The sequence below is a fragment of the Momordica charantia genome (assembly GCF_013281855.1).
Source record: "Momordica charantia cultivar OHB3-1 chromosome 1 unlocalized genomic scaffold, Mcharantia_2.0 BLBB01000001.1, whole genome shotgun sequence".
NCBI lineage: Eukaryota > Viridiplantae > Streptophyta > Magnoliopsida > Cucurbitales > Cucurbitaceae > Momordica > Momordica charantia.
In genome coordinates, this window is record NW_028275157.1 from 2,422,805 (window position 1) to 2,448,404 (window position 25,600).

Sequence of the window (25,600 nt, forward strand, 5' to 3'; positions counted from 1 at the left end):
CGGCTCGGGAGAAATATGCCCGAGCCCTTGTCATCAACCAAACCTGAACACCTTCGACAAGGGAAAACCAGAAGAAGGGGTAGAATCCATATCCTGACACCCGATGATAGGGCAGTCGACGATTCGGGAGAGATATGTTCGAGCCCTGATTAACTACCAAATTCAGCCTCCTTCGATAGGGGAGAGCCGGCTGAAGAGGTGGAATTCATCCCCTTGACATCCGATGATCGATGGGTCAACACTGGAACCAAGTTGGGAAACAAGGAGAGAGCGAACCTTACCTTAGAAGCAATGTCGATGTATTCGCATGGTCACATGAGGATATGCCCGGAACTGATCGAGGAGTCATGGTCTACCGACTCAATGTCGACGAGAGCTGTAAACCAGTAAAACAGAAGCATCACGCTTTCAACCAGGAAAGAAACGAGATCGTGGCTGAACAGGTGGAGTAACTACTAAAAGCGGGTTTCATCCAAGAGTTCCATTATCCCCGATGGATATCCAATATGGCCATGGTATGGAAGCCAAATGGCAAATGGCGAATGTGCATCGACTTTACGGACTTAAACAAAGCTTGCCCAAAGGATTCTTTTCCTTTACCTCGTATAGCTCAACTAGTTGACGCCACCGTTGGATATGAAAGGTTGAGTTCCATGGATGCCTACTTCGAATATAATCAGATTAAGATGCATCTACCGGATCAAGAGAAGACGTCATTCGTCATTGTCGCAACGTCATCGCGACGCGGAGCGGCCGACATCATCCCCTGAAGGGTCTCTTTCGAGATAAAGGTTTGGAGTCGCCACCAATCATCTATGAGGTGTGATTGGTCACCTAAAAATAAAGACAAGGTCTGCGAAAGCAGATTGTTGGTTGAGCGTAGGGAAAGGTGTTAACACCCTACGACACCCGTTCGAAAATGGTATCACATTTTGTCAAAAATTATCCTATTATTTTATCTGGTCCAAAAGAAATGTTTTTATTTTATTTAAATATCTCATATTATATTAATTCACATTTTGTTATAAGATATGAATTAATAGGTATGAGTGGCATGAAGGCCGCTAGAAAAATTTTGACACCTCGAGAATATTGAAAGGTTTCAATTCCGTCATTAGAGTTTTTGAAATAATTATTTAGCAAACAAAATAATCAATAAAAATAATTTTAATTTTAGGGAATATCAAGACTTGAACTTACGACATGAGTGCTGACACTAAAACATCACACCAATGTGCCACCACTTTGAGATATAAGCTATGCTCTTTTTTAAAATACATATTTTATATTTTTGAATTTTGTTTAAAAAAACAAGAAAAAAAACTCTAAATGAAATCTTTTATTTAAAATAATTATTTAGTAAAAACAATGATAAAATGAGGCATTCAAAGATTCAAACTTGGGTCAGGTACATTAAAAATCAAACATCTTATCACTATGCCAACATCTAAAGATGTAAACATTATATTCTTTTACACAAACAAAAGTTTTAATTTATTTTTTTAAACTAAAAAAAATTACGAATTTTGTTAAATTAAAACAAAAAAAAAACTTTTTTTATTTATTTCGAAATTAACAAGATTATTTAAAAAAAAACTTTTATTTAAAAATAAAGTCAAATTTACTTGAACAAAACTTGTGTGCTAAAAAATTGATTTTTTTTGTTAAGATTCTTTCCAAAACCATAACCACCAAATCATTAAAAGAAAATTAAAAAAAAAAAGAGATTTTATTATAGAAAAACTATGTTTTTATCTCCTCCTTTTTTAAAATCCTGCAGGAAGACTCTTTTTAATTAAAAGATAAAACAAAGTTGACCAAAAAAAAGTAAATCTTGTTAAAAAATTTAAATAAAAACTAACTTTTAAAGTTTGAATTGAAATTTAAAAGAATCCAAATTTTTTTTAAACCAAGATTTATTTTATAAACCGCTTTTTTTTCAACGTATTTTAACCAAAATTTTAAAGTAAAATCTTTTATTAAAATAAAATTAAGTTTAAGATTTATTTCATTAAAAAAAAACTCTTATTTATTAGAAAAAGAAAAACCTTTTTATTTTAAAACAAATTTTAAAATATCAAAATCCTTATTTTATTTTCAAAAACTTATTTAAAATTAATTTAGAAGATTTTTTTATCTTAAAAAAAAGGTTTCTTAATAAAAGCATTTTCTTTAAAAAAAAAGTAAAAAAAAAAACTTTTTCTTAAAAAAAACATTTTTTTCCTAAAAAAATCTTTTCATAGAAACAAAAGAATTTGTTTCAAATTAAAAGCATTATTTTCAAAGCCTTTCCGTTATTTAAAAAAAAAAATCTTTCCAACGTATTTGATACTTACTTAAAACGCACTACTGGAAACGAAATCGTCGGAGTGCCAGCGGGCTTGGAAGAAGCTGTGAAGAAGGTTGTTGCTGCTGTCGTTCACACCGTTCCCTTGCGTCGTCGGAGGTCGTGGGTATGAAGGAGAAAAGTGGTGATGTGGGATAAGAGGGATTGAGAGAAGAAGATACGGTGATGGGTTTCTAACTCTCTGCACTGTGTTCTTCTGTACGTTGTGTGCCCTTTAAATACAAAAAAAAAAATAACAATAACAATGAGATGGTTAGAGAAGAGAGATGGAGGAAATGAAGGAGAAAATGACACGTTACGTTCCTTTGACGAGGAAAAAATCAAAGAGGAAAAACAATCAAAGGTTTTGTTAAAATGAAATCTTTATTTAATTAAAACAAAATCCTTTTTTTTAAATAAAATTATTTAGTTAAAAACAAATCATTTTTAATTTAATAATAAAATAAAATCTAAACAAACATTTTTTTAGTTTCTTATTAATAAAATTAAACATTTAAATAAATCCTTATTAATAAAATTAAACATTTAAATAAATCTAACATTTTAATTTTAGTTAAACTTTATATTAAAACTAATAATAAAGTAAACCTATGTTATTCTTTAATTAAAATAAAACTCAATAAAGTAAAATACAATAATATAAATTAAAATTAAAAATAAGCCAGACCAAATACGGTGTCTACAGTCACAAATCGAGGCCTATATTACTACACAGTAATGCCTTTTGGGTTGAAGAATGCAGGCGCGACTTATCAACGAATGGTAAACCGAATGTTTGCGACGTTGATTGGCAGAAATATGGAGGTCTGCGTAGATGATATGTTAGTAAAAAGCCGGAAAAGCAATCAACACGAAGCAGATCTGGCAGAAGCATTTGGGGTTTTTAGAAAGTACAAGATGAAGTTGAATCCCAATAAGTGCACGTTTGGGGTGACCTTAGGGAGATTCCTCGGATTATTGGTACACCAACAGGGAATTGAAGCCAACCCATATAAAATCAAAGTTGTGTTGGAGATGAGTCCCCCTAGAGATTTAAAGCAACTACAAGGGCTCAATGGGAGAATAGCGACACTCAACACATTCGTCAATCGCTCAACCGACAAGTGCTTGTCATTCTTTAAAGTCCTAAGGAAAAAAGGACAATTTGAATGGACTGAAGAGTGTGAGATTGCATTCAGGGAGTTAAAACAATACCTGGGGGCAACCCCGCTCCCCTCAAAATTAGTCACGGGAGATGAACTCTACTTGTACCTAGCCGTATCCGACACCGCAGTGAGTTCGGCGTTGATAAAGGAAGAAAACGGGCGACGATCTCCAATCTACTACACCGACAAATCAATGGTGGTTGCAGAAGTTAGATATCCTTAAATGGAAAAGCTGGCATTGGCATTAGTTACCTCGGCTTGGAGATTACGCCCATATTTCCAAGCCCACAAGATAACTGTCTGCACCAACTTTCCTCTACGGCAGATTCTGCAAAGGCCCGAGACTTCTGGCCGACTGGTAAAATGGACTGTGGAGCTCAGCGAATACGACATCCACAACAAACCGTGAACTACAATGAAGGGGCAAGACATAGCAACTTCATAGCAGAATTAACACCAGTAGAACATCAATCATGTAGCATCATTTCACAGGCTGCTGAAGTAGAGCAGCCCTGGACCTTGTACGTAGATGGGTCCTCAAACTTCAGAGGCTGCGGGGCGGGATTTCTGTTAGTTTCCCCAGATACAGAGAGGTTCGAATATCCGCTACGATTTAGTTTCCACGCCTCCAATAACGAGGCTGAGTATGAAGCTCTACTAGCAATTTTGAGAGTAGCCAGGTATATCGGAGTCACGAACATATTAATACTTAGTGATTCACAGTTGATTGTGAGTCAGGTGAAAGAGGAATTGCAAGCTAGAGAGCCATGGATGGCGAGGTACCTTTCCCAGGTAAGAGACCAATTCGGCCAATTCTCGAAATACGAGATCTGATAAATTCCACATACTCAGAATGTCAACGCAGATGCATTAGACGACTGGCGGTAGCCTATGAAACCGACCTGGAAAGAACCGTACCAGTGGAGATTTTACTCGAGCCGAGCATAGAGGTCCAAGATGCAATGGAAATAGACGAACCAGGTCAACCCGATTAGAATTGGATGAACCCTTTGATTGAGTATTTAAAAGATGGGACCCTGCTTGATGAAAGGATAGAGGCCTAGCAACTCCAACGGCTAGCAGCTAGGTATGTGCTTAGAGATGGAAGTCTGTATAAAAGAAGCTACTCTTTGCCACTTTTAAAATGTTTAGCGCCAGAAGAAGCCGACCATGTTATGAGGGAGATACAGGAAGGCGTTTGTGGTAACCACTCTAGGGCACGATCCCTGAGCCACAAAATCATCCGACAGGGGTATTACTAGCCGACCATGTTAAGCGATGCAACACAGTTCACGAGGAAATGCGACAAATGTCAATGGTTTGTAACTGAAGGGATGTGAATCCCGGAGCGGAAGCGGATCTTCGTTGCCGATTTTCGGGATAAAAAATCGAATTACAAATAAGAAAAATACAGGGGAAAAACAAACCTTTGAAGAACGTTTCTTCAGTGAATTCCCCTTGAACACCACCACCGGATCTTCCTCGCTATCATCTTGGGTCTCGAGATCGTGCTTGTAGTAGCACCTTGATCGAAGAGAGGGAGAGATTGAGAGAAGTTGAGAGAAATTGCAACGACCCAGAATTTTTTCCGTGCACCTCTAGGTCACATTAACTACCCAACTAATCAAATTTAACCTCGGCTACATCCTGCCAACTTTCAATGCACATAAACTTATAAAAAATCAAGTTCCAATCCTCATCAAATTAACGATAAACCAATCTCATGGAATAACATTCAACAACATTCGTGGACCACCTCACGAGGCAAGTTTATTAATCAATCTATATGAATCTAAACAAAAGGAATAAAACTCAAATAGGCACCTACCCCGAAGCAAGACTAACAACAAGGAAAAATCTCTCAATTATTCAAATGCAAATAAACCGTTTATTGGCCACAACATAAGGCCCTAACCAATGAATTAAACTAAACAGGAAAACTAAGCAGTCTATGGTCCTTGCTCGTCAGGTCTCCTCCGTCCCATCACCACGGTCACCCACAAGTCCTTCACCTGAAACAATCATTGTAGAGGGGGGGGGGGGGGGTGAGTATATAAAATATACTCCGTAAGTAGCCCTCATCAAGCACACACAAACATCATGCTCATGACCATAAAGGAAACATACATCGTCATGCTCTATCAGTACAATATACGAACAACCATAGACATGCTCTACTAATACATTATACATTCATCCATAAACATGCTCTACAAGACCCGATGCTAACCACAATCATATAAAAACCATTGCCGTCCACCTGGCTCCCTAACACCTCACATACAACTATGTTCACCTCAGTTATTCGAGCTCTTCGAAACCATTCTTTTGATAGTGTCGGCCCCTGACCATTTATACCCAGAGCCCCAACACTAGTGCATCGACCTTCGACCATTTATACCCGAGGCCTCGATGTCTTACAATCTATTGGCCCTTGACCATTTATACCCAAGACCCCAATAGTTCTCCCTTTCGAAAGACTCCTCGCATCTACCCCCGACCATTTATATCCGAGGCCTCGACGCTCATCTTTATCCAATATTGGCGTATCGACCCCCGGCCATTTATACCCGAGGCCTCGATACCCAATTAGTGACATATCAGCCCCCGACCATTTATACCCGAGGCCCTGACACTCACCCATTCACTTCATAATTTGCAAAACTCCACATATCGTTTCTAGCCTCCAACCAAGATTCCAGTACTAACCCCTTAATACCACCAACCACCACAACGCCCCTCAACAACACCACCACTAGTATGATTTCAATGCATCTCACAACTCCCCAATACATTTCAGCATGCTTCCACAACATAAACATTATTCTAATAGCAAAACAATAAACCAAACATGTTTTCACAACATACCAAATCTTAACAACAGCGCCACAGTGAGTTTAGTCATAATGGAGCATAGTCAACAAATTTCAAACGATTGGAGCCCAACACAATTCATCCGAACACTTAATATCCAACGTCCATAATAAACACTACTAGATATAATAAAAACTCATGAGACACGCCAAACACTTCATACGAATTCAGACAACGTACATTTCCAAAATAAATTCACTTTCACGAACATTCACTACAATCATACGTCATTCTACAATAGATCGCAGCAGTTCAACAATGCAGAATTCACACTATTAACACCAACGGACATTTAACACTAACCAGGCATACAAAACTACATAAACAAGAGTAACACTGCACAACCACGTATCAGAACCAATATTAAGCATCATAGACAGTACATCGGCAACCAAATAACATACACCAACTCACGCACCCGCCCCCGTGCTACTTACACACAACCGCGCCCTTAAGTTTTGAGTCGACCTCACCCTAAGCACACCAAAACAGAAAATGCAGCATGTTACGTACGTTATTTATCCTTCGAAATTAACTCTAAAAGGGTTCGAATGACGCATTACCACCAAAACCGACTTCGTATATATGTGGGTCACCTAGATCTAACTCGCCAAGGTGTGCGTAGCCTAAATCGAGCTTCGAACGGATGTGGGTCGCCGCCAAACGTCCAAAACACCGCTGTAACGTTCAAACTCTGCCGCCGTTCCGCTGCTGTACGCCGTTCGCCGTGCGCCGCCGCGAGGAGGAGGCCGCGCTGGTTCTTGCAGATCCCGGGGGCGCCGCCGCTGCTGCAGACCGTCGGAATGTCGGGGATGAAGAACGCTGCCGTGCTCGCCGCTGTACCTGTTCGCAGCCGCTGGAGCGCCGGGTGTCCGGCCGCCGCTGCTCGAACGCCGCCAAGGGGAAGGTCGCGCCGTCGCTGCTCGTGGAACCCAGGTCGCGCCGCCGCTGCTCGTCGGACTTACCGTTCGCGGAGGACCGCCGCTGCGTCGCACGCACAAGGAATGCCGGAGAAGGGCCGCGGCCTGCTGGGTGTCGCCGAATCTGAAGACGCCGTCGTCGGAGGGGGCTGGGTCGCCGGAAAACGAAGGGGGCGGCTGGGCAAGGGAGAGGGGGAAAAGAAGATGGAGCTTAGGGTTTATTTTGTTTTCCCCTTTTGTTTTTCTTTCTTTTTGTTTTAAAATCAACCCAACCCAAAAGCCCAACATACCCAAGCCCAAGAGGAGAAAAGAGTCCATTCCATCCTTAAAACAAGGCCCACTACACGAAGTCCGACGAATATAAATTTAAATTGGAGTTTAGAGCCCGATAGTAAAGATAAATTTAATTAACAATCAATAATTTTAATTAACAATAAATTTAAAATTAAATGAAGGAGAGAAAGAGAAAAAAAAATAAAAAGAAAAAAAATCTCCTTATTCGATACTAACTAACCTGAGGGACTCGAGGTGTTACAGAAATCCAGGGAGTTTTTTTTTTCTGTAACAAAACCTCTTCTTCACCTTCTCCAACACTTGAAGAAGAAGGGTGACGTGGGGTAACTCCCCACGTCACAACACCTCCCAGTCCCCTGCAATTTTGCAGGGGAGTTTAATAATAATAATAATATTATTATTATTAATAAATAATATATATAATATATATATATATAACAATTAATATATATATATAATTAATTAATCAAATTAATTAATAAATATAATTAACTATTAATCAAATAAATAATTAATAAATATATATATACATAAATAATTAACACTTAATTATTTATGATAAAATTAGAATCATATTCTAAAACATTTCTCTCGTATAACCTATAGTTCTAATGTACATCTTATACACATTATTTTTAACCTATAGTTTTAACATGAATCTTATTCATATTAATTTTATTTGAATCTCATTCAAATAATATCTCTCATAATATATAGTTTTAATTGACAATTAACTATATATTATAATATATCAATATACATATAATCCCTTAAGTAATTTGAACAATTCAAATTCTTCCAAAAACTTGATCCTCGTTTTACCCGTTATGAGCTAGCAAGGGGACCTAATGGACCTACAGATCCGAAGCTCCAACGATGCAAGATTAATTGGTCAAACTCATTGACCGAGTTAATCTAGATTCGTTAACTACGGGTCATTCCACTAAAGACCCGCAGTTGCACTCTTCTCACTGCAGAATGTTTTCGTGTCCATGGATATACGACCATTAATGACGAGTCAATCCTTCACGAGTGTTCGTAACTCAAGTTGGGTCAAATTACCGTTTTACCCCTGAGTTACATCTTACTCCTTAAACACCACTGCTCCTCTAATGAACAACCCGGTTATGGTTCAACCAATAACCGGAAGTCCCTCTCGACCTATGAGAGGGTGTGGCTCCTTGTTCAAGTCCCGGAGTCAGCATTTAAGGGAGCACTCATCTACTCCCCTAAAGTCGGGGAGGAGTGAATTCCATCTTGTGAAGTTATGTTCCCAGCTCCCCACTCGGTCTCATCCCCAAAATGGTAGGAATGTTGAGTCGGCGACTCGGGCCACTCTCACCCATACAGATCAAAGGACGAGCCCTCACGGGCAGGAGTCCATAACTCACTCAGGATTGAGAATGAGTTGCCTGGTCATCCTAAGAAATAGCAACCTATTAGTTAACAGTGTTACATCTAAAGATTGCCTATTTCGTGGTCCGGTCTTATACAAACTCATTGTATAGGATACCCCCACTCGCATGTCTCCACACGAACGACCTGGATCCAGTCGTCTGTAACCTTTACAGAGTGGGCCGTATCCATAGTGTTGCCAGGATAAGGTACCCAACCTTATCCATATACTATAGACCCTTTAGGTTATTCACAGGATATTATCCATTCATATATTAGGGGTATATCAAATATATACCTCGTATATCAACTATATACCCAGTATATATACTGTCCCGATTACATCATAAATAACCTTGGATATTTAGTTTATTGGATTTTGGACAATGCAAAGCTATGATTCAACAACAAATTTATTGAATAAACTTTATTAAATAGAAATTTGTTTTTACAGAATACAAACTACGAGTTTAGGGCAACACACCCAACAGCAACAGTGCCTAGGCAATCGCCAGAACCATTAACCAACAAAATAAGTCCCTGGCCATTTGCCTAATAGGGAATAGACCTCATAGGATCTCTCCCACAAGGAAAAGGTCAGACAAAGTTTGCAGTCGTAGTAGTTGATTATTTCACCAAATGGGCCAAGGCTAAAGCCCTGGCAACAATCACCGAGAAGATCATCGACTTTATTTGGAGAAGCATGATTTGCCGCTTTGGGATACCCTACACCATTATTAGTGATAATGGAAAACAATTCGATAATGTAGCTTTTCGGGACTTTTGTTGAGAGTTGGGTATCAAGCACATCTGCTCTTCGCTAGCACACCCGCAAGCTAACGGCCAGGTCAAGCAATTAACAATATTATCAAAAGAACTCTAAAAACTAGATTAGAAAAGCTTAAGAGGCAGTGGGCATAAGAACTTCCCAGTGCACTATGGGCCTACAAAACAACACCCTGCACATCAACTGGTGAAACACCATTTTGATTGTCATTTGGTTCTGAGGCAGTAGTGCAAGTGGAAACCAGACTTCCTTCCCCAAGGGTAGAACGATTCAATCTACCTGAAAACGACGAGTCTATACAACTCAACCTTGATCTACTAGAGGAACATCGAGAGGTAGCACGACTACGAACGGCCGAGTACAAAAATCAGATCGCTCGATATTATGACTCAAAGGTCAAAAAGCGTAGCTTTAGAGAAGGCGACTTGGTATTAAGGAAATTCATGCCTAATACGAAAGACCCGACTAGCGGGGTTCTTGGACTGACAGAAGAGGGCCCATACAAGGTCACCAAAATGGTTTTGACAGGCACCTATGCTTTGGAAGATTAATTCACATGGAAAAATCCTACCTCATCCATGGCATGCACAGCATCTCAAGAAGTACTACCACTAGCTTGTTGACGCATTCCATTTATTTTATGAGCGACTGTTGCACTTGTTTATGTCAAACGACTGGTTATTTTATTGTGTTAGAACAATTTTCGTTTTAATGAAAGTTTACGCCCTTTAACATGATACTTGAGCTCTTATGTTTATGTGAAAACAAATTTCTCAAGTAGGGGACATGGTCAAAATAAAGGCAGACGAATAAGGTCAGGATATAAAACCGTTTGGCGAATGCCAAACAGGTTGGAAATCCAAAGACTTCAATACTAGCTCTGCTAAAGTTAGATCCCAAGGCCGAAAAGGAATGGTGAAAACCAGATGGGTAAGAAATCCGGCCCTGGAGACTTGATCATAATCAGGAAATTCAACAAAACATGAAAACTGGAAAGACTTCTAATTCATGAGACAACTCGGTGTTGGTACACAACTAGTAACAAAAACCCGGTCTTTTAAATCCAAAAGCTGGATACAAAAGTTTTGGTAGAAGCTCAGTAAATTAGGAACCTTGGCATCAGCTAAGAATTCGATACTAATGACACATATAAACTACTTTGCAAACAAGCTTCATAGCAACCACGAATAACGAATACTCTCAAAACATGAATCTGAGCTTGATCACAAATTTCATATTCAGTTTTGAGAGTGGGGACTACTGTTATGTATGGAACAATACGACTACATCAAGAAGGACAATCGGGACCATCGACAAGCAGAGCCGGCACAAGAGACGGAGGCCGGCCCAACAAAGGGTTGACCCGCCTCAACGTCGACCCCACCTCAGCACCGAGGCGCCGACGCCTGTCGAGAATGCCCTCGGCGCTCTCTTTTTTCCCTCTCGGTCCCTGTTTCAGGTGTGTGGCGTTCAGGCCCCAAAGCTGAGCCCTGTTCCCGTTCTTCTACCGATGCTGGAGGCATCCCGGCCCAAAGCCTACGAATATCAAACCTAGGGTTGACATCCTGAGAAACCCCTAGGGGGGCAAATCGATTATAAATAGGGAGGGAATCACCCCTTGAAGGTAAGCCAAAACTACACTTTCAAGTATCTTACTTGCTTAGTAATCTCTCCTTTTGCTAACTTAGACATTGGAGCTAGTGTGACTGAAGTCATACCGGGTTAGGGTTTTATTCGGTTTTGCAGGTATCCGGTCCCGTAATATCCGAGTCTGGTGCATGGAATGGAGTAAGCTGGTCTACCAAAATCCAAGCATCAACAGTAAGAAACAAGGTGTATTTTTGTAAACAATTAATATAAAAAAAATATAAAAAGTACTCTACCTACACAATCTGTAGAAACTCAACATATAGGCCTCTCTCTCCTCCGCTACCCGCCGCTCCACTTGCAACAAGCTCTATCACCCACCGCGTTGCCCCACCATTGTTCCCCCACCTAATAAGATCTTCTTTGCTATCTCTGTTTCTCCCTCCCCTCTCCCCCACTCTTACCGTCTCCCTCCATGATCTTCTTCGGTGTGATGTCTCCTGGTGAGTTCTGTCTCCACGCATATATCAAAGAATAGTGGTTAGAAAAAAAACTAGAATCAAGGAGGGATAGAATCTAGGAAAGAAAATGGAAGTTAGAATATTTGATTTTAAAAATAATAACAAAAGAAAAAGGGTAAAAGTGTCAAAATCAAACCTGCAAAATAGTTAGAAAAATATGAACGTACATTTTTCATTATCCAATATAATTTAGCCATTTTTAAAAATTGGATGATAAATAGGGACACCTATTGTAAATTCTCTAAATTATTCCTTTTTGAATTGGGTGATCCGGGTTGCATGCACTTCACCCATTAGGTGGGCTCGTTAAAAAATGGTGGCCTTAATAAAGCTTAAAATCCGTTTTTCTAATGGAATAATTTAGCATTACCTTCTTTTTCTTTTTTTAACTTATCTAGTACTATGTTTTGTGCTTAAAAGTCCATGAATTAAAATAAATGTTTATTCCATTTAGCTGTTATTGTAGCATTAATTAAGGTGTTCATGGGTTGGGTCGGGTCCGGTTAAGGGTGTTTTCTGGACCAGTCCGAATTTTCAGGTTGGTCAGTTTCGGGACTCGATGGAACCAAAGTATATTTGCAACCCAACCCAACTCAACCCTTATATTTTCGGGTCAGATTGTCGGGTTGCTAATAAATTAATTTTTTTGCAGAGGAGACGAGAAATGGGAGGGTTTCCTAAGAGCTTTCTCGCAAGATTTGGAAGTGAAGCAAAAAATTAAACCATCGTTGAAAAGAAATATCAATTAAACACATATCATTAGAGAAATCATCACTATAAAACGCCTATCGCAAGATTCAAAGCTTTCATGGCGGTCTCAACTTCTTTGAAGGACTTGAGAGGTGAGGGAGATCGAGACATAGAAGGGATGAAAAATAGAGGGAGAGAGATGGAATATTGGAGAAAGAGGGGAGAGAGGTGAGAGAAAGTGGAGGGAGACAAAGGAGGAGGAGGGACGTGAGAGAGAACAACAGCAAGGGGTAGAAGAGAAACAAAGGTGGAGACGGCTAACCCTAATAGTTAGTATATATATGTTTTGTCTTTAATTTAACGTTGAGTTCGATTCAATTCGGGTTGAGCCGGCCAACTTGATTTCTAAAAAAAACAAACGAACAAAAAAAAAAAGAACAAAACAAAGCAAAACAACATTAATTGCCCACTTGAGTATGGTTAAACTAGTTAAAGCACTTATCTTCAACCAAAATGTCATGAATTCGCCTATATGTTGTTCTCATAATAATAATAATAATAATTCAACTCAATTAATTTATATAGTTTCATTACATGTTTGCATCCCCATAATTTCCACATCTTATGTTAAAAAGAAAAAAGTCGTGAACTTAAATCTCCATTTTTACGTGCTATACTAAAAAAAATACATCTTTACATGCTACCATGAGTATTTGGGGTGGGAAGCAGAGATAATATGAGGTCTACAACTAGTTAAGGCACCCCATATTGTACTAAAACAAATTTGAATTCAGGGAAAAAAAGTACAATGGTAAATTTCATTAAATAGAAGAACTATGGTAAATTTCATCAAATTCATAATTGTTGCTCCTCAGCATTACCTTTTTTTTTAGGTGTATATATATATTTGAATAAGCTTTTAGATACTTCTTGATGATTCATTAAAATAACTCTACAATTATTGTTAAGTTAAAATCAATTTTTGTCCTTTGTACTTTTATTGGGGTAACAACTTAGTCACTGAACATTAATTTGTAATGATTCAATCCTTATATTTTGAAATTTATAAGAAAAATTTTAGTAGGTGACAATTAGTATAGCGAAAAATCAATAAAATGATAAAGAATCAAATGTGTTTTATAAATTACACACAAACTAAATAATTAAAAATAATAAAAATTGACTCTTAATTTTGATAAGATTTTTCATCAAGGACTAAATTATTACAAAATTCTAACTACAGGGATAAAATTATTATATACTAAAGTACAGATACTAAATTGTTACAAATTGGAATGTATAATATAAACTAAAGTTTGACTAAAAAGTATTTCTTTTTAAAGTTCCGTCCATATGACATTCTCATCTATCTGTGGGTTCGACATCGACATGGAAGGTAAATCGACATTTCCATTTTACTACAGAAAAGAAAAGGCTGAAAAAATATGAAAAATGTCAACAAAATGTCACTAATATAATATATGCATAATATTAATATTAATCATTTTTAACCTATTAAAAAATATCTAAAAAACTTATTCAGAAATAGAAAAATTTTATTTGTTAATCTAAATAATTTTTAATTTTTTAACTTTTACAAAAATATCTATCAATTTGATATTTTACAGATATTTCCATGAAATCGACATCTCCAACTTTTTATATAGTGATCCACATTTATAAGTTTGATTATTATTACAATGGGATTAGTATAGTCTATTTAGAAATCATAATTACGTAAAAGGATGGAAAAGTATACAATTTACATTTTGTGATGAACCAATCCCTAATTAGATGGTACCCATAACACAAATTACTAGTATATTCTTAGGGTCCATCTCAATATTAAATAATTATTAAAATTTAGAGTTGGTAAATTAGGAGGTCAAATCCCTTAAAATGTGCTAATCATACTTTCCAAAATTAAAAAATCCAAAACCCAAAAACTCATCCATTTTCGAAATACACCCCTTTCTTCTTCCTCGTTTTTCTTTTCTTCCTCCGACTGTCGGTTTTCCATCCTCCGTTCCTCTTATCCGATCGTCCGTTCCTCTTCTCCGACCGTCTGCCTTCCTCTCCGGCCAACTCTGTTTTTCTTTGTCGCAAGAGCATTTCATCTCCGGCTGCCTTTGAAAAGAGATTTCTGTTGGTTCTTATTCTCCGGACATTTCTGCTTGCTTTCGTCTCCAGTCAACGTTTGCCTGCCTTCATCTCCAACCGCCTCTATTTTTCTCAGTCGCTAGAGCAATTCATCTCCAGGTTGAAAGGTTTGCATTCCAATAAATGTTTTCAATTTCTGATTTGGTGTGAAATATTGTATATGTGAGGATATATACTATAACGATTTGATTATGATATATCTTATAACTCAACTTGTATATATGCCGATATATACCATAGTGATTTTGAATGTATATATACGGATATATAAGTGGATATATCTTATAACTCAACTTGTATATATGCAGATATGCGGATATATACTATAGTGATTTTGAATGTATATATGCAGATATATAAGTAGATGTATACTGTGATTTTGAATATGCGGATACATAAGTGGATATATACTGTGATTTTGAATATGCGGATATATGTTTATTGAAACTTTAAAAGATGTTTATGTAATTTTGAATTGTCTTGAAGATTGAGCATGGAGTGAATTAAGGAAAAATCAATTTGATTGAAGTAGTAAATTAAGATTTTGAAGGAGTGAATTAAGGGATTTATGGCCCATAATAATTAAAGGATTATGATAATAATTTATTAAATTAAATCTTTTATATTTCAAGAAAAACAAATAACTATAATAAATATTAATGCACGGATAAAATCAGAATTAAAATAAAAACGTACCATATGAAATTAGAAAAATTTAGATATTTGTATAAATAAATGTTTTGAATTTTTAAAACAGTCCAAAACAATTTAAAAATAAAACAGAAATCGATTAGAATAGAATAGGGCTTGGGCCGATTGAAGCAAAGATTATATTGGTATATTTAGAGGAGAGGAATTAGGGTTTTTGTTCTTGTAATTCCGAGAAACCACCACACGGAGCCTCCAGAGCTCTAAATCGTCGCAAATGGTTACTTTCAGGGTAAACCCTAATTCCACTCTCAACTTCAATTCTTTCTTCATCTTTGGCTCTACTTTGATGATGCAAAGCCCTCTTTCTCTGCGTTTTTTCTTTTGCAGTTCCACCAGTACCAGGTTGTGGGTAGGGCTCTCCCATCCGAATCGGATGAGCATCCCAAGATTTACAGAATGAAGCTTTGGGCCACTAACGAAGTTCGCGCTAAATCCAAGTTTTGGTGAGTTTTTTCTATCGTGTTTTTGTTTGAAGAGGGGTATTGTGTTCTTTGGCTTATCGATTAATACAATCGATACTCTACGCTTACTTGATTTCTCTTTTTTCCTGTTTTCGTGTTAGGTATTTTCTGCGGAAGCTGAAGAAAGTCAAGAAGAGCAACGGTCAGGTGCTCGCTATCAATGAGGTAATCTTCATTTTATCTGATCATTGGTTTAGGTGGTCTTCATTTTCCATGAGAAAATTGAGGCCTTCATGCTGAGCCCTTTTCCTTGTTACCAGTTACTGTGTTATTCTAATTTTCTGAACGATCTTAGGCAATTATTAACTTCTTGTTCCTTTGTTGATCCATACATCCTTTATCCGTTTGATTGTAATAGTGAAAACTTGGATGGGGTTTCGATTCTCATCCAGTGTTTGTTTGGTGTGGCATCGCCTTTAGAACTTCTGGAAGTATTGTTATTATAGTGAATATTTTATTGCTGAAGAACTTATGGCAGATGAGGAACTGTGGGTTTTTGCTTGTATTTATGTACTGTTGTGAATAGTATTTGGATTAACTATACACTCTCTCTATTCTATTAATTTCTTGGGTAGTTTATTGATTAATGATTTTGAATGCTTTTTGAAATGTGAATATTGGAGAAAAAAAAGTATCAACTATGTAAATGAATGCATTTGATGTGTCCATATGGTGGAAGATTTTTGTGATCTATCAATATAGCAGACCACTGATTCTTGGTGGAACAAAATTTGACATGATTGTGATTCTTATTTCTGAGTTTGTTTTGGTAAGCATTTACTTAATGGTGTTGAGTTCCTGACCTATTTCTGGTTTGCTAAGTTTTCGCATAACATACTGCAACATCATTAGCTTTATTTTTTACTTGGGCCGTTCTTATCGAATTGTCATTTTCTGTAGATCTTTGAGAAGAATCCAACAAAGATCAAGAACTATGGTATTTGGTTGCGGTACCAAAGTCGTACAGGATATCACAACATGTACAAGGAATACCGTGACACGACCTTAAATGGAGCTGTGGAAGCAATGTACAACGAAATGGCTTCTCGCCATAGGGTCAGGTATCCTTGCATCCAAATCATTAAGACGGCAACCGTCCCTGCGAAGCTTTGCAAGAGGGAAAGCACCAAGCAATTCCATGACTCCAAGATCAAGTTCCCCTTGGTATTCAAGACAGTTAGGCCACCCTCCAGAAAGCTGAAGACCACATACAAGGCTTCAAGGCCCAATTTGTTTATGTAATTTGTTTGCTTGTTTGAGGAATGACGAAAAAAGGTAACAGAGTTGTTTTATTTTGAAAATTTTGGTAGAGACCATCATATCAGTGGTTCTTCAACGTTTATCTTCTTTTTACCAGACATTAATTTATGGGGTTTATTGCCATGTGTTTTTGTTTCTGATGGAAGTATATGGTCGTTACCTTATGAAGTCTATGGATATCATATTGTTTTGCATACTTGTGTTAGTCTTGTTGTGGCTGGTTGTGTCACGACCCCAAAAGTTGATGTTGGGGGTGTGATTTTTGGATGATAAGGTTCATAACCATGTTGATCTTATGACCATGCTTAGTAGACGTGCATGTGGTGGGCTATTGTTATACTCTTATGCCTCCTGTTGTTGAAGCGTGCTACAGTAATTGTACTCGATTGACCCTTAATCGATGCATCTAGTTCGCATGGGCCTTACCACTGGTTGCCACGGGTTAGACGTTCGTAACAGTACCCACTTCGCTGAGTACTATGTGGCTTGCCTTTGGTGAGATCAGGCTTGACCAGCTCTTATAACAATAGCTAAATTGTACCAATTAGCAACAAAGAGGAGGCCGGGCTTGTGAGGTAAACTGACGAACAGTATTAATGAGAAGAATAAATGCCACTCGGGGCTACATTGAAAGAAACACCTTCAATAGCACCTGAAAGATTCCTATAGCACGCTTGTTTTGAGAGTTGAAGCTACGATTAATGTATTCAAAACGCAGATCACTATGCTTCCCAGATATCCTCCAGCCAAACTCCACATCCTTCGGCCCGACCGACCTCCAAGACCTTGGCAAGAAGAGCTTGGTTAAACCCCTCGAGATCCTGAAAATTTGAACCCCCTAGTTCTTTAGGCCAACACAATTTCTCCCATCTAAACCACTGAATTTTCCTTTTTTCAGCGGAAGAACCCCACCAAAATCTCGCACACATCCTCATCAGATCGTCACAACAGACCTTAGGCAAACAAAAAACCTCCATTGCATAGGTAGGAATAGCCTGCCCTATATGCTTTTTGTAAGAATCTCTTTGCCCACAACTGAGAAAAAATGGCTCTTCCAACCCACTTTATCCTTCAGGAGCTTCCAGTCATTTGATTTGCTCTTAGAGAAAGCAGAAGGGAGGCCCAAATACGATCCTAAAGAATCCGCCACTCGCACTCCAAGAATGGACTTGTCAAAATTAATAAATGATTCAATAAATAATGCAATTATACTAATATTTGGGATTCTAATTACGCAAAATTCTGAATGTAATTCCTTCCATTTTTTAACCTATTGTTCCCTGTTTCCTATTGTTCATGCTTCCTTCTAGCAGCTTTTTTTTTTCTTTTTTTTCCTCAAGCATCTGGCAGTAAAGCTCTCTTCTCAAGGTTCCAGTGATTACTATTTTCCGACGTTCTTGTTTTATCCGGCGACCACGACATTTCCGGCGGCTCTACTGTTTTCAAACAACTCTTAATTTTCTCCGACGACTCACGTCATTGATATGTTTTCTTGTTCTTATCATTTTTAATATTATTTAATCTATGTAATTTTCATGTTTATTTACCCAGCAAATTTCTATAAATTTTTTTGTAACTAAATGATTATGGCTGCCTAAATAACTGGATTCCCCAAAAATTTACTGTAAATTGTTCGGAAATACCTCTGGTATATTAATATCTCTTAGAGAAACTTTCTATAAAATATATGATAAAAATATACTCGTCCAATAGATTATATAATATATATTTTTTATTGGTATATACTGGGTTATATAATATATATCATCTAAAATTTTTACTCTAATCATATGTCTATATATCTTATGTATAATTATTATCTATATATGTTTGGTATAATTTTCCTTGTTACAATATATTTCTAAGAATCTTTTGTGGTAGTGCTTGAATTCCTATTTGCATGCTACATGGTGAAATTAAGTATACAAATTGCTATGGGAGAAATAAAACTCTTTATTTTTAGCAAGCTACAGAAACGAACATTAAGCCGAGTTAAGACAGGGCCAGTAAATGTCCAAAGAGTTGAACTCCAAGGTGCTAGGTCAAGGTCGAGATCAGGTCGTGGGCTAGCCTACCCATGAGATAGTCCTGGTGCCTCAATGCTGGGCCGAGACTAACTAACCGAGGCATACTAACCCTAGTGCTGGTGCCTTGGAGCGGCCGAGGTTGACCAACCATAATAGTTTGGTTGGTCATCCAATTAGCCTCTGGATTCCTACCCAAAGAGTGTTCTAAGCCCAATTACTCGAGATAGTTTAAAAAATAAGTCCAACCATTCAAAAAGGAGAAGTATCTTAGTAACAGAATGATTTTCTCCTCTATAAATAAGAGAAGAGAACTCGTATTCAAGGTACACTAAAAAAATTATATTTCTTTGTTATGCTTCACATAAACTCAATTGTAACTTAAGCATCTGAGTGTGTGGCTGTTAACATTTTTGTTTTGCAAGTTCGTCAAATTCATTTTTATTCTAGAAAATTGGTACGAACATAGAGATTTTTTTAATAATGTTTCTTTTAAAACTTTTTTCAAAAATATATTCTCCACCAAACTTTTTACAAGAATAATCCTTGGAAATAGTTTGTCAGTCTCTTCCTAGTGATATGGCAGTGCACGTAATCTCAATATGTGGTCTATTGAAGAGACGACCATCCCTCTATTTTAGTCACTTATTGTAGTAAAAGACGACTAGTAACTGATTTTTTTTTTCAAAATCTATTTAACATGTGTGGCACCCTAATTTTTTTTAATAAACTTTTAATTAAATTTAACTAAAAAATCTAACAAAATCTTAGCAAACCAATTATTAAGGAATCAATTTTTTAAACAAACGTTAAATAAAATTTAACTAAAAAATCTAACCAATCTTAAAAGAAGTCGATTATGATAAGATTGGTTAAAAAAACAGACCTTAAATTAAATTTAATTAAAAAATATTTAACAAAATCTTAAAAACCGACTAATAAAAAAATCAATATCTAGTTATTATTAAACATTTTAAACTTTAAGCCTGATTTTAAATCATATGGTGTTGGGTTTTCGTTTGATAAGATACTAACCTCTTGTAGCGTCGCAGTGGAATCCACGAAAATCAAGTCATGGTTGGAGATCAATCACGAACGGAAAAATCTCACGATTCACTGCCTGAATTGTTCAAATGGTGAAGAATTTTGAGACAATTCAACTCGATTCTTTCTCTATACAGGAAACTCTCTCTGTGTTTTCCAGGAAAAAAACTCCCGTATAACACATACCCCTAGTGAGAGAGAGAGGAGACATTTTAGGAGAGGAGCAGTTACATAACTGCTCCCCTATTATGAAATTCAAATTCAATGTGAATTTCTTTATCAAAACCTACATCTCCCACTCACACACCAATACTTTCATTATGGGCAGACCACACAAAAATTATGTCTCATCTTCTTATGAGGCTCTTTTAATGTCTCAAGAACAGGAAACACATTCTAGTTCACCAGCACAAAAAATCATACAAGAAAAACATGTCGTGTGACCGTCATACTTTAATTTTGAGAGCGAGTCACTTTACAACTGCTAAGTATGTAAAGGAATTTGAATAAGTGAGTAGAGTCAGTATGAAGTGCCCTAGAATCATTTAGTCACATTTATCACAACTCAGGATCTTTTTTGAACTATTAATTTCATATCTGTGTGTATTCACAATTATATTACAAAAATATAATTGGTCGACCTGTGAATATATTATAATGTGATACGCGAAATGATCTTCCATTTCCTAAAAGATTTCTATTCCCAAACAACTGCTTTCTAGGTAGGTCCCATTAGATCGAATTAGTCATGACCATTGGTAACCTCCCTAAGAAAAGTAACATTGAAATATAACTTCCAAAACTTAGCCAAAAAGGTCATAAGGGTACTTGTGCAGATTTATTAATCTCACGGGTCTCACACAACAAAGAAGTAGATATCAATTAACTTCTGCTACCCTTGGTGGTCAAATTGTGCACACGTGGTATGAAACACGTGTTACAGTATTTTACTCTTTGTCGTTAGAGCGTATGTCTCAACCAAATACTGTACAGATGATAGTTCAAATATACTCAATATTTAATTTGAGTCCTCAACTCTACCTTAGTAATTTATCTAACTAATGATAATAGGACTTCCATCTGGCATTCAAAAATAGTTTAAGGTGAATAATGAGATTTGTCACCTTCGATCATAATATGATCTCATCTTGATCACATATCAAGGCGATATCTCATTTTAAGCTAGCACTTGCTCTCAAATTTTATTGTACTACTACAACAATAAAAATGCTTAAAATTATCTCATTTCCTACTGACATGCAATTCATAGAAGCGATTACTCGTTTGTGAGAGTCAATCTACCATCCGACATACTTCCATTAAACGTACTAAACATTTTGTGTGTATGCATAGTAAGGTACAAAACTTTATTCCATAGTTTAAAATACACAATACAATTTGTTCAGAAATACAAACTCAAAACCTTCGCAATCCTAAATATTTAATGTGGCTATTAAATACATCTCTAGGAATAGGCTTAGTAAAGGGGTCTGCAATCATGTTGCTCGTTGATATATATTGCACATTTACTTCCTTTTATGCAAATCTCTAACAAAATTGTATTTGATATCTATATGCATTGTCTTATAGTGATATTTGGGATCCTCCGTGAAAGCTATAGCAGCCTGACTATCAGAGTTTACCAATACTGAGTCAGGCACACTTTTTTTAAATCCCAAATGACTTAAGAATCTCTTAAGTCATACTGCTTCTTGTACCGCCACCGAAAGTGCGACAAATTCGACTTCCAGACAAGGTTATACAAGTTTGTTTCTTGTTACTCCAAGATATTGCTCCATTATTGAGTAAGAAGACATATCCCGAGGTGGATTTTCTTTCATCCATAACCCCTCCCAAATCATCGTCCGAGTAGCCTTCTAATTTTGAATTGTTTCCTTGATAGCACAGCGAATAATTCATATTGCCTTTGAGATACCGAAGTATTCTCTTAACAGCCTTCCAATGAGGTTGGCCAGGGTTTGACTGGTATCTGTTTACTATGCCAACGACAAAGCAGATATCTGGTCTCGTACGCATCATAGCATACATAAGGCTTCCAAAAGCACCCTGGTAAGGAACTTTTCTCATGAGCTCTATTTCCTCAGGAGTCGTAGGACACATTCTTTGACTCAAATTTTTGCCTTTTGTGATAAGAGTATCAATGAGTTTGCAGTCTTGCATATTAAATCTTTCAAGAATTATTTTTGGATGTATTAGCCTTATGATAGGGCTAACATCATTTTGGAGCGATCTCTTTCAATCTTAACTCCAAGTATATAAGTTGTCTCACCCATATCTTTCATTTGAAAGTTTGAGGATAACCATTCCTTAATGACTAACACATACTCATTATCCTTTCCATCCAATAGTATATCATCCACATATAGTGAAAGAATCACAAACTTATCTTTGTTTGTTTTGACATACACACAGTGGTCCTCATCGATCATATGAAAATCATATGAGATGATTACTTGGTGAAATCTGATGTACCACTATCTCGAAGATTGTTTAATGCCATAAATTGACTTCATTAATTTACATATTTTATCTTCTTATACTTCGATAACAAAATCGATGGGTTGTTGCATGTAAATTTCTTCTTCTAATTCACCATTTAGAAATGTTGTTTTTACATCCATTTGATATAATTTCAAATCTAAACGGGCTACTATGGCTAGAATGAGTTTGATAGAGGTAAAACTCACAACAGGCGAGAAAGTCTCGTCATAGTCCATTCCTTTATGTTGTGTGAATCATTTTGCTACAAGTCTAACTTTATATCTATTGATAGAGTCGTCATCCTTGCGCTTAATCTTAATAATCCATTTGTTACCAATTGCTTTGCGTTCTTTTGGGAGATCGGCTAACTCCCAAACATTATTAACTTTCATTAACTCCATTTCTTCTTCAATTGCTTTCATCCATTTCTCTCTATTGGGACATCGAAGAGCTTCCTGAACACTTCTCGGCTCTTCATCATCATCAGGTGTAATCATATAAATTCCATCGTCAAAACGACGTTTCAGTATTCTACCACAATTACTACGTCTTATTTGTGATTCTGTTGATTGTTCACTTGTTGATTCCATTTAATCACGTGACAACTGATCAATTGAGTCACGAGTGGTTTGTAGTTCGTCCAAATCACACATAGTGTTCAGATATCTCCCACTTGGATAAGATACTGTTGGTACAATACTGAGACTATCCCACGATAGATTTGATAAAAGCAAATCATTTGGATTATAAGTTTCAAATAGGGATATTTCATCACTGATCTCACCTCTTCTTGGAAAATCATTCTCGAAGAAAGTAGCATCTCGTGATTCAAATTCAGTTACTCTCCCACTTTCTTGTTCACCAATGAACACATATCCTTTTGAGTGTTTCGAGAGTATCTTATAAATATACTCTTTTTACCTCTTGGACCTAATTTTCCATGTGGATGTGATGACTCATGTATATAAGCAAAACAACCCCATGGCCTTAGACCACTAAGGTCAGGTATTCTACTAGTCCGTAACTCATAAGGTGTGCAAGCAACAAATTTGGAAGGCACATGATTAAGGATATAAGCAGCGGCCAATAGAGCATCACCCCAAAAAGTGATTGGCAATTTCGCTTGAGTGTTAGGACTTTCTCTACCTTCAAAAAGATTAGAGACTCGTGCAAGCGCACACGGTCACAAGTAATACTCGGAAGTAATCCAAGGTTGAATCCTCAGGGACTTGTTGCTTATCAAAATCAAGTAATGTCGTGAAATGGTTCAAATATGCAATTGTGACTTAGGTAGAAAAATGTGATGAAATGTTGTTGTTTGGGGTTTTAACTAACAAGCAATTTAATAAAACTCAACATCTTTGTTTCCTACCTTAGTTTCGATGCAAAACATGGAAAACACACTTTGTTGGGAAAACGCACCAGGCGCAATCCTAGAATTTCTTGGAAAACTGAGTTCTACTCTTTCACTACCACTTTTGGTTGTTGTAGAGGCTAGGGTAACCTACAATCATATGTCTATGTGTGATTACAATCCTAGAGAATAATTATCAACTCACATGCATTATGAGTCAGAGGACTTATGTCTAGGACCATATTTTATGCACTTATGTCTAAGTCACATCCCATATTGGTTTCCTACTATTTTAACTAACTCATCCTTCTCAGGGTTAAGCTTTAGTGTACCACTAGCCAAATAGAAAAAAGACATAAAGAGAAGTTTTTAAAAACCAACCCAAAAAAGTGCCAGGCGCAATTCTAGACAAATCCCGAGCGTGTTGAAAATCAAATCATTTTGACTAAGGCCTTCCACAAAGAGGTTGATAACTAATTTAGAACATTTTTAAAGGAAAGAAAATGCACGAAAACATAAAAGAAGTATTTTTCATTGAATTAAACCGAATAAACGAGTCGTACAATGAGTTCTAGTTTGACCCTCTTCTTTCTCGAGTGTGAGGGGAGTGCAAACTCACTAAAGAACTTAAGAATAACAGAATAAAGGAAGAACAAATGATAGAAGTTGAATTAAAGGCAATACGGTAAGCAAAAGTATGAAAATACAAGAAAATAACAACTAAAACTTAAATCTAAAGACTAAGAACGAGTTCTACAATGAAGAAGAAAGTAAATGAAGCTGAAAACGAGCTTGGAAGGGATGATTTGCTGTTGGAGGGATGACTCTCTTATATATGCCCTTGGAGTTGTTGAACTTCCCACCTTTTTAGGTGGAAATGAGTTGAGATACACCTAACAACTCCCATTTAACTTAAACTCATGGTTATACTTGGATTCAAACACATGGAAATGTCCTCCTTGCCCTTCATTAATCAAAACGCACGTTTTGGCAAAATTGTCCTCCAAAATTGCGCCAGGCGCAATTCCTGCAAAACAGAAAACTGTTATTTTCTTCCAACTTTGACCGCATTTTTCTCATATTTTTCCTAAAGTACTATAGTTTGACTTTTATGCAGAAATGTTCTATGTATGTTCTGCTTTAAGAATATGTAGTTCTTTTGGACCAATAATGACCTAAAAGTAGTAAAAAACATAGTCAAACAGGCCTACCGACACATGTTTATGCAGTAAAAAGTCAACCTTAACAATGAGCCATCATTGACCTAACCATTTCAAGAAGAGTTTTATTTCTTCTTTCAGCTACTCCATTCTATTGTGGTGTTTGAGGAGTAGTTAGCTGCCTTACTATACCATTTTCGTCACATAGCTGTCTAAACTGATTAGACAAATATTCACGCCATCGGTCAGTTCTTAAGGCCTTAACCTTTTTATCTAATTGATTTTCCACAAAGTTTTCAAATTTTCTAAAATATTCTAATGCTTCAGACTTGTGAGAAATCAAATAAACATGACCATAACGTGT

General features: G+C 36.8%; 1 protein-coding gene and 1 pseudogene across 1 annotated transcript; one reads left to right on the forward strand and one right to left on the reverse strand.

Moving 5' to 3' along the window:
* Positions 1 to 15,506: 15,506 nt before the first annotated feature.
* LOC111024455 (large ribosomal subunit protein eL20) lies at positions 15,507 to 17,346 on the forward strand. The gene is made up of 4 exons (XM_022302150.2): positions 15,507 to 15,660; positions 15,759 to 15,874; positions 15,994 to 16,057; positions 16,793 to 17,346. Exons 1-4 carry the CDS (start codon positions 15,646 to 15,648, stop codon positions 17,132 to 17,134), a joined length of 537 nt encoding a protein of 178 aa, XP_022157842.1. The 5' UTR covers positions 15,507 to 15,645; the 3' UTR covers positions 17,135 to 17,346.
* A 4,569-nt stretch (positions 17,347 to 21,915) lies between these two features.
* Positions 21,916 to 22,401, reverse strand: LOC148213082 (secreted RxLR effector protein 161 pseudogene; annotated as a pseudogene).
* Between the last annotated feature and the right edge of the window lie 3,199 nt (positions 22,402 to 25,600).